Source organism: Penaeus monodon, chromosome 10 (assembly GCF_015228065.2).
Source record: "Penaeus monodon isolate SGIC_2016 chromosome 10, NSTDA_Pmon_1, whole genome shotgun sequence".
Classification (NCBI taxonomy): Eukaryota; Metazoa; Arthropoda; class Malacostraca; order Decapoda; family Penaeidae; genus Penaeus; species Penaeus monodon.
This window is the reverse complement of record NC_051395.1, coordinates 24,134,294-24,148,611: the sequence shown is the minus strand read 5'-3', so window position 1 is coordinate 24,148,611 and position 14,318 is coordinate 24,134,294. Positions and strand designations below refer to the sequence as shown.

The window sequence follows — 14,318 nt, the reverse complement described above, 5'->3', positions numbered from 1 at the left end:
TACTCTCAAAGGCATTTTCGTAGTTTTTCCGCTTTTTCGACTTTTGGGATTTTTTTTTTTTTTATTTTTTTATTTTTTTGGGAGTTCCCTGTTTTATCATCATTATTATCATATTATTCATTTTTCAGATTTCATCATTATTACGATTACATAATTTTATCGTTATCATCATCATTATCCCCATTATTATCATCTTACATCTTATTGAAATTTTTTCATCTATTGAAATTTTTATCATTATTTTGCAATTTTGTTTATAATTTTTTTTTTTTACACTTCTTAACACAAAATAAATAATAACATATTTTTTTAAAAATTATTTAAAAATCTTTATTTTAATAAACTCGTTTTAAATTAATTATTACTGTTCTAATCTTTTTTTTTTTCCAAATTAAAACTACCAAAAAAAGAATAATAGAATGAAAACAATAATGATATTAATAAAAATTTTAACGTTATTATTTTTTATTATTATTTTATTTTATTATAATTTTTTTTTGTTATTATTCCGTTATAAATTTTTTTGGGCAAAACTAAAAATTTTTAAAAATGATAATAATAGGGGTAATTAATAATAATAATTAATATAAAAAATTTAAAGATGTGAAAAATTAATAATATAAAAAACAATAAAAAAAAATTTAAATAAAAATTAATATAAAATAAAAAAATTTTAAAAATATTGATAATGAAATATAAAAATTTGGGACAAAATAATGATAATAAAATAATTTTAAAAATCATTAATGTTTCCAATTCTCTTTATTCTCACTTTTTTCATCATTATTGCTGATTATAGAATTCTGGTAATTTTTCATTATTACCCTAATTTCCCAAAAATAAAAAAAATAAATGGAAAAAAAAACTGTTTTGGAGTATACTCTAAAAGGCTTATTTCGCTAGATTTTGCCGTTTTTTTCGATTTTTTCGACTTTTTTTTTTTATTTTTCTTATTATTTATGACACAATTCCTGTTTTATATATTATTATCATGATTTCATCTTTTATCATGATTATCATCTTTATTATCATATTATAAATCTTATTATCTTTTATCATCATTTTTATATCATTGTCATCATTATTGCATTAATACATATTATTGAAATTATTACTAATATTTGAAATTGTTATCATTATTATTGCAGTTATTGCGTTATATTAAAATTTTTCAATTTATACAAATAAAACTCAAAAATATAGAAATAAATATAATAACAATAATAACGTTTTTATAATATTTTTTTATATCATTTTTTTAAATTACTCGTTATTATGAAATTTTTTTCTGTTATATAATTTTTTTTGCAATTTACTACATAAAAAAAAAATAAATGTAATAATAACAATAATATATTAAAAAATATTTAAACGATTTTTATTATTATTATTATACTTTTATTTTTATATTTTATTATTACGTTATAATTTTTTTGGGGAAATAATCTAAAATTAAAGAAATAATAAATTTAAAATTTTAAAAATAATAATGTGATAAATAATAATAAAAATAATAATAAAAAATAATGAAATAATAATAATCATAATAATAAAAAAATAATAATATTATAAAAATTTTAAATAACATCAAATGTTGCCCAAAATTCTTTTGATTCTCACTTTTATCATCTTATTGTCTGATTAAATTTTGTTTTTAAATTTTAAATTATTAATATTTAATTATTAATATTATTAATATATTAATATATTATAAATAATATGAAATGAGTTTTTAGAAATAGAAATAGAAATTATTAAAATGAATAATTTAAATAATCATCAAATTTATCCAAATTCTCTTTATTCCCCCTTTTGTCATCATTATTGTCATGATTAAAATAGATTCGGTAATATTACTTTTTACCCCAAAAATTTTTCCAAAATCATTAAATGAATGGAAAAAACTCATTTTGGAGTTTACCTAAAAAGGTTTTTCGTAGATTTGCCGCTTTTTGACTTGGGATTTTTTTTTCTTTTCCCTTTTTTTTTTATTTGTGGAAATTTCCCTTTTATTTCATCTTATTATATGTTATCCATTTTATCATCATGATTTCATCATTTTATCGTTTAATTATCTTTTCACATTTTTACATCATTCATCATTATTGCAATTATTTCATCAATAGCAATTTTTCATTATTATTGCAAATAACTGAATAGAGAGAGACGAGAATGATTATTCGAGTCCTAGTGAGAGAGTAAGAGAGAAACTAGTGAGGAGAGTGAAGGAAAAAGAGGTAATTAAAATGAGTTTCCCGGGCCCTTTCTCTCCCCCGCTTTGCCCGGAGTGTCCGTGGGCAAGTACGAGCGGGAAATTTCCGGGGGGGAAACTTCCAAGACGAACAGTGCGCTCCTTTCTTAGGGGGGCACCAGGACCCTCTCTTGGTCTATCTGGAAATTCTGTTACCTGGGCCCTTACAAAAAATAAAAGTTTAAAAAAACGATCCAAAAATGAAGGAAATAATAAAAAAATAAAAAAATTCGCTAATATGTCGGGGGAAAAACACTTAGACCCCGGTAAGCAGGGGCATTGCTCATTACGGGGGCGTGCTTGAATGCGTGCATATCGTTCCATGGTTGGACGCTGCAATGTTGCCGAAAGCAGGATTCCTCAGCTCACACACACACGTACACGCCTTGTTAATGGGTTTTGTGTGTCTCTAAGGGCGTGGAGCGCTTTGCGGCCGGCCTGAGCGAAGCTGACTGTGTGTGTGTGTGTGTGTGTGTGTGTGTGTGTGTGTGTGTGTGTGTGTGTGTTTGTGTGTGTGTATTACCGGAGACCTTCCGCTCCACAGATAAGCCAAGGTCGACGTAATACACACATTACACACACACACATAGATATATATTTATATCTATACCAACCTCTGTATATCTATGTCATCTATCTAGCTACTATCTATCTAGCTATCTGATATATATATATTATTGAATAATCACCATGGCATCCGTATCATGATAAGTCGTATCTAAGCTTAGCCTCCCCGGGCTTGCCATGAGGGTAGCCCGGCCTGTGTCGACTAATGCCGCTCGTTCATGTGTTCAGCTGGTGCTGACTCGGCTGAAACCGTACCCCGCCATGGTGCCGCAGCCACAGCAGTAACCTCCTGGCGACAGTTGAACTTCTCGCGCCTGGGCGCCTCGGATGAGAGGCCACACGTTACATGTACTAGCCTCCGGAGGCAAGTCTCGTAATACATACATGTCTCAAACAGAAAAGTTGAAAGCAGGTTGGCGCCTCACCCCGCCATAATCTGGTCGAGTAAGCCAGTACGAGGAGGCCCACCAGTGGAACAGGAAGGACAAGTAGCTTCTCATGGTGTTAGCGTCGTGATGTGGGTTGCAGGGCGGAGGTGTGGCCGAGGTAGTGGTCAATAGTGGGGTAAGTGGGGCACGGTGTAGTGGGTTGGGGGATTTGGTGTCAGTGGATCGGGGCAGTTGTGTGTGGCGATGGGCATTGGTGTAGTGGATGGGATATTGGGTGTAGTGGATGGAGCAGTGGTGAAGTGGACTTCGGCAGTGGTTGAAGTGTACATGGGTCCAGTGGATGTAGTCGGATGGGGCATCGGTGCGTGGGATGAGCATTGTGATGCGTGGATGGGGCAGTGTGATGTGAAGGTGGGCTGCAGTGTCGTCGTGGAGGGCGTGGTGAGGTGGTGGGGCCTGGTGTAGTGGATGGGGGCACTGGTGAGTGATGGGGCAGTAGTGATGTGGTTTGGGCAGTAGTGTAAGTGGATGGGCAGTTGTGTAGTGGATGGGGCATTGGTGAGGTGAATGGGCAGTGGTTAATTGGATGGGGCACTGGTGAGTGGGGTGTGGCTGTGGTGTAAGTGGATGGGGCAGTGGTGAGGTGATGGGGAAATGAGGTTAGATGTATGTGGGTACAGAAAATGATCAGGAGAAAAAGTGGGCTTGTGTTACGAGCGATCGAGCAAGAGATAGAGAGATAGAGAGCGAGGGAGAGAGAGAGAGAGAGAGAGAGAGAGAGATAGCAGAGAGCGGGAGACAGACAGACAGACAGACAGACAGACACCAAAAGACAGACAGAATAGACAGAGAAGAAAGAGAGAAGAGAGAAGGGTTAAGACCGAGTAATCCCATCCCTCCCCATCCCCCGCAACTCACGACCATCATCCCCATCACCACCCGCATCATTCCCCATCCACGGACCACCATCATCCCATCACCACCACCATCATCCCTCATCTCACCACCATCGTCCCCATCACCACCAACCACATCCATGATCCATGTGTTCTCCTTTCCTATGATGACCCCTGGCTTCCTCTGCCGATGAGAGCACGTGTGTCCGGTGCCCATCGAAGCTCCGGCCACCGTGAAGACCGAGTCGCCTTCCCTTTCAGTCGCCTCTGGCCGACGCCGTCACGCAGAAGGCTACGGGCCGCCCTTCATCCGCCCTCTCACCTTGACGCCCCGCGCCATGTTCTTCATTGTAAGCATCAGAGACAACACTGTTCAATAGGTCATTCCATTTTAAGGATTCATGTATGATAAACATTCACTCAGACTTTCAGCGACACGCAGGAAAAGGCACACTCTAGGCAAACAACACAGACATGCATTCAACAAACATGACTTTTATCTATGTATCCTGTAATTATACAAACACAGATAACCGATTCCTCTAAAAGACAAATAGGAATATATATCTACATCGACATTTATCTCCTTCTATCGATGGTTTGGTCTTATACATGCATACACACACACCTCACAACTCAAACATATATATTATCTATATAATATATCTATATATATATATATATATATAATATCATATACTATATAGTATATATATCATTTATATACCATGAATATAATATATATCTATATATATATATCTATATATAATATATATAATATATATATATATAGACTCACAGAAATAATAAGATTCTTATAAATGAAAAATATGTACATATCTATCCCTACTGTTAATATATATATAATTATAACAGTCTATATATACTATATATATATAGATATATATATATATATATATGAGTAGAGTGTGTAGGGACAGACGGTGCACATTCACACCCGTACATGAATGTGAAAGTAGGTCAGTGACTCGTGACGTTAATCACTGGACCTTGACGAAACCACAAACGCAAACCGCAACAATGTCCACAACACATATCAATTACCTGAAATCATTAACCTACTTTCACGGTGCGTTTTAAAATATGTACATTTTATTGTTCGCTACATGATGCCTCATAAGGAAATATGAAACAAATGATATACTACAGAAACGAGTATCCCCTCCCAATGCAGGTGACCGATACTAGATTAATGATCACCGAGCGGGAACCACACAACCTTATCGAGAGGTGAAAGCCGGATAATGTAGGTGACAGAACTCTGCACATTCACACACGTACATGATTTAAAGTAGGTCAGTGACCGTGACGTAATCAGTGACCTAGACGAAACCACAAACGTCCCGAACCTAACGTCAAACAACATAATCAATACCCGGAAATCATTAACCTACATTTTCACATATGCATTTTATGTTCGTACATGATGCATCCTAGAGAAATAATGAAACAAATGATGAGCTACAGACGAGTATCCCCTCCAATCAGGTGACCTGTGCCATAGATTATGATCACAGCGTAACCACACAACCAACCTTATCAGAGTGAAAAGCAGGTTAATGATCACGAGGCAACACTAGACCATAGCTAGCGATGGCTAACGCCGCACACTTACGGTTTGAATGGTGCTCATAACAGAAAGACACCACTGAAAGTGATTAACTAATCAATATCCGTATCGAAATCATTACTCTACCAGTGATCGTACAGTGAGAATCTCCTCCAATGCAGGTTGAGACATAGGATCATGATCACCGCGTAATCTACACAACCTATCGAGAGTGAAAGCGGTTAATGATCACAGAGTAACCACTAAACCATAGCTAACGATGGCTACCTACATACCTACAGTCCAAAATATACATCATAACAAAAGATGACCAATATCCGTCACCCATGAAATCATTAAACCCTTAGGCAGATGCTACAGATGACTCTACCCGCGCTCCTCCCACCCACCACCGCAATGTTCACCGTGTTTAAACTTGTACGAGATCGATAATTATTATGTTACAGACGAGGAAAACTCCCTCTCCTAATGACTGAAATTTGTTTAAGAATCATAATAAATAGGTCACACAGGTCTGTTAATGACCGATAATTTCTGCTCTCTCTCATGTACGCAAGATCAGACTACAATTAAGTGTAAGGATTATAAAAACTTCGTTATACAATATATGTTTTTTATTTTTAAATTGTATAAACACTATACAATGGCGCTCGCACACACAACACACACACACCACCACACACACACACACACACACACCCACACACACCACACACACACACACACACACCCCACCACCACCATCCTCTTCCTACCCTCCCCACCACCACCCCGCAATATTCCCATGTTTAAACTGTCTGGAATCGAGAATTGACCCTGTTACGACGAAATGAATCATCCCTCCTATAATCATAATCATTAATGGTCTCCTCCCTCTAATGATTGTCTATACACACACTAAAGGTTCCTCTCACCCTCCACCTCCTCCTCTCCAAACCAACCCTCTTTCCGTTTACTTCATACCGCCCTGCCACCACATTCCTCCATACCCAACAATAATCGTCCGAAAAAGTAGCAAACAAACACATCACAATTCTTACTTATGGAGATAATACAGTTCCTGCACCGAATGCGAGTGAATCACGGTCCATCCTAATGAATGATGCATCATAATCCAACGATGCCAGGATTAGAAAGAAGGGGTGTTTACACCCACCACCCTCCGGGTTCCGACTCCCCTTCTTCCGTCCGCCTCTCTCTCCTTCTCGGGGCCTCGTTACTTACTCCGGTCTCTCTCTATCTTATTCTCTTTGGCTCTCTCTCTTTGCCTGTTGCCGCCGTTGCCTTTGTGTCCGCCTTTCACTCCTTTCTCCGCTCTTTTTTCTCTCTCAAGTCGTTTTTTTTTCCGGGGCCGCTGTTTCGTCTCTCTCTTTCTCTCTCCTTTTTCTCTCCCTCCGCTATCCTCTGTCCTCCTCTCTGTCACCGTGGTCCACGCGAATCTCATCTCCCCTCCTCACCTCTCTCTCTTTTTTTTTTTTTTTTTTTTTTTTTTTTTTTTTTTTTTTTCTTTTTTTTTTTCTTTTCCCTTTTTTCCACTCTCTCTCTCTCTCCTCCCCTCGCCACTGTTCTTTGACTCTCGCGTTCTCTTCTCTCCTCCTCTCATCTCTTTGACTTGACATCTCTCCTATCTCTCTCTCTCTCCCTCCTCTCAGTCTTCTCCGAGATCTCGCTCTCCTCTCCCTCTCATATCTCTCTCTTCCCTCTCTCTCTCTCTCATCTCCTCCACTCTTCTCTCTCGTCTTCCGCTCTCTCTCTCGTCTACTTCTCCAACAAACTCATTCCTAATCCTCGTCTCTCTCTCTCTCGTCCTCTCTCACTCTCCTCTCTCTCACTCCTCCTCTTCTCTCTCTCCCCCCCTCTCTTCTCTCGTCTCTCCTCCCCCTTCCTCCGCCTCTCATCACTCTCTCTCTCTCACTTCCTCTCTCTCTATCACTCCCTCTCTCTCTCTCTCTCTCTCTCTCTCACCCCCTCCCTCCCTCCCTTTCTTAGCGTCCGTGGGCGGGATAATGACCTTGCTTCACTCTATTGTCGTTTTTTTTATTGCAGTGGTGATACTGACCTGTTTTTTGTTTTGTTTGTTTACGCTTTTTTTTTTTTTTTTGTTTTTTGGGGGGGGGGGGGGGGGGGGGGGGGGGTAGTTCTCGCTTTGTGAACTTGCCTTGTGTTTCCTTGGAAGCTGTGACTTATATTCATCTTTTGGTTGGTATGAATGTCATTATTATTATTATGATTACTGTTGTTGTTGCTGTTATCATTAACGTCTTCATTGCCGTTATCATTATCATTATTATTGTTATCATTATCGTTATTATTGTTAGTGTTGTTATAATCATCTTTATCTGTTTCGAAGACTACTACGGCTAATAATACTCCTATTTTTATTAGTACTATTCTTAACACTATTAATACTACATCTACTTCTTCTTCTACTATTACTAATACTACTGCCACTACCTCTTTTACTACTACTACTACTACTACTACAACTACACCTACTATACTACTACTACTGTTACTTGTACAATTTTTGTTAGGTTGCTATGAACAGATAACTGAATACTAAATTTGTTATTTTTTGTCTCCCGCAGCGCACGACCCGACGAAACACCGCGACAGACTAGATGTTAACACTACGGGTAAATATCATTATTTTAGTTACACATTTTTTCTGAAAATATGTTGGTTTCCCCCCAAAATTATGCTATATATCTTTTCCGTTTTCTCTCTTCGAACAACAATTTCAGGGAAATATCATTATTCTTTTTCTACATTTTACTAAGATATGTTGTTTTCCCTTGTGTTTATACTGTATATATAATCGTTCTCTGTCATTTTTTTTACAAGTGTAATTCTATAGAGATTTAAAAAAAGAGGGCCATTATCATCAAATTCTCTTGTTTACGTAAAGTTATCTCGTTGAAATATCTCTCTCGGCGGGCAGATAAGGCAACTGCTTTTTAATGACAATTTAATGGCTGAAGAAACTTCTCGAAATTTGCATGTAATCTCCATTGAGGCAATTTATGAGAGCACATCTCTATAGTCTTGCCTATTTCCACATGCTCACTGCAACTGCAATGTTGAGGTGTAATAGTTATTCTGGCAATTACAGTTGGCAACCTTGCTACAAAATTGGTTCCGCCTTGCAGTTCGATTTTTTTTTTTTTTTTTTTTACTTTCTGAATAAGTTTGTCAGTATTCTGAACTGATTAAATGGTTGCAGTTTGATTTTTCTTATATGTCAGATCGTTGTCAAATACCCTTGATACTGTTTTACAAACGAAAAGGCTATACGTCCGTAGTTGATATACTTCGACAGTGAACTAAATCTCCACACTTTTTCACGCTAAATATATCCTATTTATCGCTCGTTCTGTAATAAGCACCTCAACGAATACAAACAAAGCATCAACTTTCTTCATCTTACACCATTTCAATCCATACATCTAACGAATAACACGGTAATATCATTATAGCCGTGCCTGGGTGGCGGTCACGTGAACAAAATGGCGGTGCGGCGAAGTGTAACGAAGTCGCGGAAATCTGGTTAACGGACGAGGATGGGAATGTGGAGCTGTTGGATGAGTGTAGGTTTCTGCCGCAGTCGTGAAACCCGTGCTTGAGGAAACCCCGTTTATTGCTTTAGGGTTCTTGGGATTTGAGTTTCGTTTTATACCTTTTTTTGTTTAGGTGTGGTCGTGTGTATTTTTTTTTTTTTTCTCTCTCGCTCTTTTGGTATTATTTTTTATAGTGATCTGTGTCATGTATTTTTTTTTTCTCTTGGTGTTATAATTTTTTTTTCTTGAACCTCATTTTCTAGATTTCTCTCTTACTTCTTTTTTTTTTTCTTTCTTTTCTTGATCTCTTTTCTCCTCTTCTCTTTTTTCTCTCTGTTCTTTACTATTTTCACTCTTCTTCCCCTCTTCTCATTTTCTTTCCTTTATTCTTCCTTTTATATTCATGTTCCTTCTAAGTCTCTCCTCTTCCCTTTCTATCGCTGTTTCTTTTCCTCCTTTTTCTTCAACTATTAAATCCCAAAAATGCACATTTCAAAACACCAATAGAAAAAAAAAAAAATGCATTCTAGGTAAATATGAATAACTGCCCATTAAATCATCATGTAAACTTACGTAAATTTCCCACATATAATTTTTCACAGAAAAAAAAGCTAACCAGAAAAAAATATATATAAAAAATGAATAAATGAATAAAAATAAAAAGAATAAATAATAAAAGGAGAATTAATGACACCCCCCCCCCGCGGACCCGGTGACCTCAAGCACGTGGCGGCGATTATTTTGAAAGCAAAAGCACGTAAAAAGCACATGTGTTGTAGTTCTCTTGCACAGTAAAAAAGGCAAATATGATGATGAGTAAATAAATAATGTGTAGCACAGGATACAACACGTATGAAAGTTTTTTTTTCTTTTTTTTTAAGATTCTGTATTTATATTGTTGTTGTAATATCATCATTATTGTTATTCTCATTATCATTATCGTGTTTGTTTTTATTATCAGTTCTCATTATCATGATTATTTTTTATTTTTATCTTCAACTTTTTTATTTATCTTATGATGTAGTTTGTCATAGCTTCGTTTATTGCAAGTCAGTGTTGCAAGCAATCTTATTCTATTTAGCTTCTGTAGATGATAAGTCAGAACGCTTATTTCATCATCAGTTTAGTGTTACAGCAAACTTTAAGAATAACCACTTTTCACCTTTTCTTTCTCTTTTCCTCTCCCTCCTTTTTTTTATTTTCCTCTCTTCCTTTCACTCCATTTCTCTCTCTCTCTCTCTCTCTCTCTCTCTCTCTCTCTCTCTCTCTCTCTCTCTCTCTCTGTTCCTTCCCTTCCCTCCCTTTCCTCCTTCTCTCTATCTCCCTATCTTCCTCTCTCTTTCTCCTTCCCCTTTCCTCCCTTCTTCCCCCTTCCTCCCTTCTTCCCTTCTCGTCAACACAAGGAATTCGATTATGATTAATATCCCTAGAAGCCAATGATATAGAAAACGGAGATAGGTTTATAATCTCATTTTAAGGGGTGACGCAAGAGTTAGCTGCGGCCCTCTCAGCTAACGAGCCAAATTATGTTTAGCGAGATCGCTTCTTGAGTTAGTTAATACCTAGTAAAAATAATTCACTATTTGTTTGTTTGTTTATTTATCTATTTGTATTCATTTATTTTTTCATGAGTTTTGTATCTCCTGTATACAAACTTTAACATCGCGAATCTGCAAACTTTTCGTAAAAGAATGAATGAGAAAACAAAAAAGTTCATTGATAATTCACCGCCATAACTTTTCGGGAATTCCATTTGCTTCGAAACAGCTGCGCTTAATCAGGATTTATGTAATGGGATTAAATCGGCTGTGTCTGTTCTTCCTCTATGCACCTTTTTTGCACCGTATGCGTTATATTATGTCAGTATGTTGCACTCACGCACTTTAATTAAGATTGAAATTTGTTTGTGTATGTAGATTTTTTTTTTTATCTAAGTGTGTGTGTGTGTGTGTGTGTGTTTGTGTATGTGTGTGTGTGTGTGTGTGTGTGTGTGTGTGTGTGTGTGTGTGTGTGTGTGTGTGTGTGTGTGTGTGTGTGTGTGTGTGTGTGTGTGTGTGTGTGTACACGTACACACGTGACTGTGTACGTGTACGTGAGTGTGTACATATACGTGCGTGCAGTTGTATTTGCGTGTTTGTTCTATGTTGGACTGAAAAAAAAAAAATCACTTTATCTAATATTCCTGATTTTTCACCATCAGGCTTGAATCTGAACGAAAATGAGCTTGTGGGCAGCAACAACATACAACAACAACAGCAACAACAGCCCAAGGGTCAGACTCCATACACCATCACTGTCACTGTTGTTCGGGGAAACCAAGGTAAGATTTTATCTTATTTTTATTATCTTCTCTCGTAATAAAATTTTTGAATTGATGCCGATTGTATGCTGTAAATGCTGATAATAATAGTAATGATTATATGATTGTTAACGAAGGTCACAAGAAAGGATAACGGTAAAAAAAAATATATATATATATTATTTATATATATATATATATATATATATATATATATATATATATATATATATATATATATATTACAATCACAACCCCCTCCCCTTATCTCTCCTTAAAAAAAAAAAAATAAATAAACACTTTCAGTCAACAATCACAACTAACCCCCCCTCCCCCCCAGGTTTCGGCTTCAGCGTGGCGTGGACGAAGCCGCCCCGAGTCGAACGCGTGGAGCCGGGTCTGCCAGCCGAGCAAGCCGGACTGAAGCCTGGAGATTACATCATCTTCGTCGGGCAGTTTAATGTCGTGAAGTATGAGGAGGAACAGGTGCTCGACATCATAAGGTGAGCACGAGGCAGGATCTGCTGCGGAGATGCCTTTCTTCTGTGTTCTTGTTGTTGTCATCATTATCATTATTATTATTATTGTTATTATTGTTATTATTGTTGTTATTATTATTATTATTATTATTATTATTATTATTATTATTATTATTATTATTACTATTATTATTATTATTATTATTATTATTATTATTATCATTATTATTATTATTATTATTATCATTAATATTTTGTGTGTGTGTGCGCGCGTTTATAGCAACAACGAAGATAAGCGCCAAAGAGCCGTTCTGTTCACACTGGCCTCGTCTTCGCCATGCCCGAGATGACTTCTAGCATTTCCCAAGGAGGTCAGCTGAAAGGACGCCTAATGTCCTTCTTGGAAAGGGAGTCGGGAAAACATTAAGGCAGAGTTGGCTACATTTAGTCCGCTGAAAGCTTTTCCGGGTGTTTTAAGCGACTCCTTGCACTCGGGTAATGAGTCTTGGTGGGGTGGGGTGATGATGGTGATGAAATTGAGCTTGGATGTTCACTTACACGTGTTAGAACAGAGAGCGCCAGAACGTTCGGACCAAATGGGAATTGGAAAATACAAGAAGACAGTGTAAATGTAAAGATAGTGTAAATAATAATAATAATAATAATAATAATAATAATAATAAATACATAAATACATAGAAATACATAAGAATAAATAAATACAGTGAAAATAAAGAAATGCAAATATAAATGAACATGTATATAAATAGAAATAAAAAATAAAAAAACTAAAAACCTTAAAAAAAAAAAAAAAATATATATATATATATATATTAAAAAAATAATAATAAGCAAAATAAAAACAAAAAGGAGTAACTCTAACCCTCTTCCTCCGCAGGGATAGTGGCGACGTACTGTCCATGGAGGTCTATCGCCGCGGCGTCTCGAAGCACCCCCGAGGCCTCGTCAACGGCTTCGTCCCGTCTCGAACCGCTTCGGAACAGGGACTCGTCAACGGAAACGAATCCCACCCTCGCAAGAAGCTCAGTCACATTACCTTCAACACGGAGGTAGGATGGGGCTTGAATGTGTGATGTGGTTGGCCCTGACATATCCTTGAGTATGTGGCCGTAGGATGGGCTGTGGTGAGACGTGTTGGAGGAATGGGGGCGTCGGATCCTTAAGTATGTGGAGACTGGAAGGGCGCTGCTAAAACGTGTGGAGGATGTGAGTGGCTCGAGAAGAATAAGATTGGTTTTCGTCAGAAGATTTGCTTTTTAGTCCAATCATTTTTCTTGAGATTTTAAAGGATTTTTTTAAATTAGATTGACAGTGAAGGATTAGAGAGTTCCTAATCGGAGATGGGAGCTAAATATGTGAAGGATTGGCCTGGCAGTAGGTAAGGGCTAAAATCTCAGATCTTTTATTGGGATTACACTCTGATCCTGAAGGTAGGATGGAAGTTTCACCTGTGAAGGATGGCATAAGGCCCTTTCATGCGTGTCTATACCCATTTCCAAATCCTGCCTCCTCTCTTCCTTTTTCTCTTCTCTTCCTATGCACCCATTTCTTGCTTTTACTTTGCAGTACTATAAAAGTGCAAGTTAATGACCATTTTTTCCTATTTTTTGGAATTTAACTTCTTTTTGGAATGATTGAAAAAAAAATGCTGCTTGCTTCTGCTTTCGTGAGCATGACGTTTAAGACTTCCTTTGAACAACATAATTGCACAGATTTAGACATATGGGCATGAACACATACGCTCATGACGCTAAAAGATAACTCACGCGATCAAAATAGAGAGATGTGAAATTCATTTGTAAATACTTTCTGAAACAAGAATATTGGCACAGACTTAAAATCTATATCAATTATCATGTTTAAACTTATGAAACTCTTTTTTCCCTTTTTTTCTGTATTACGAAATTTCCATGATTTTTATTGCTGGACCAAATCGATTTTTTTTTTCTAGTTGTTTTAGAAATCTAACATTGACATATTGACGATAGCACTAATTTTAGCCTAGGATCTTCCCTCTTCACTATCCTATCTCTATATTAATTATATCTTTGAAGAAAACATTGTGATAATTGACTATATATTTAATGTATATTCACGTGCACAAAGTACATAGGATATATCATTTCATATATTATAAAGCGCCAGTATGCATCACCACAGTATTGTATGCGAGTTCCTATGCTGCATGTAGAGTTGTTATGTAGTATGGTATACCTCATGTATTATATCATAGTACTAGAACTGCAGTGTTGGGCATATAAACATATA

At 36.6% G+C, this 14,318-nt stretch overlaps 1 protein-coding gene across 1 annotated transcript in view; it reads left to right on the top strand.

The window, feature by feature from the left end:
• The window catches only part of LOC119577575, a 69,273-nt gene extending 55,142 nt beyond the window's left edge, over positions 1-14,131 (top strand). The window contains exons 13-16 of the mRNA XM_037925158.1: positions 8,283-8,330; positions 11,452-11,571; positions 11,891-12,053; positions 12,928-14,131. Of these exons, the coding sequence (XP_037781086.1) occupies positions 8,283-8,330; positions 11,452-11,571; positions 11,891-12,053; positions 12,928-13,123 (527 nt within the window). The 3' untranslated portion in view covers positions 13,124-14,131. The remainder of the gene's footprint in view (positions 1-8,282; positions 8,331-11,451; positions 11,572-11,890; positions 12,054-12,927) is intronic.
• The last annotated feature ends 187 nt before the right edge of the window (positions 14,132-14,318 follow it).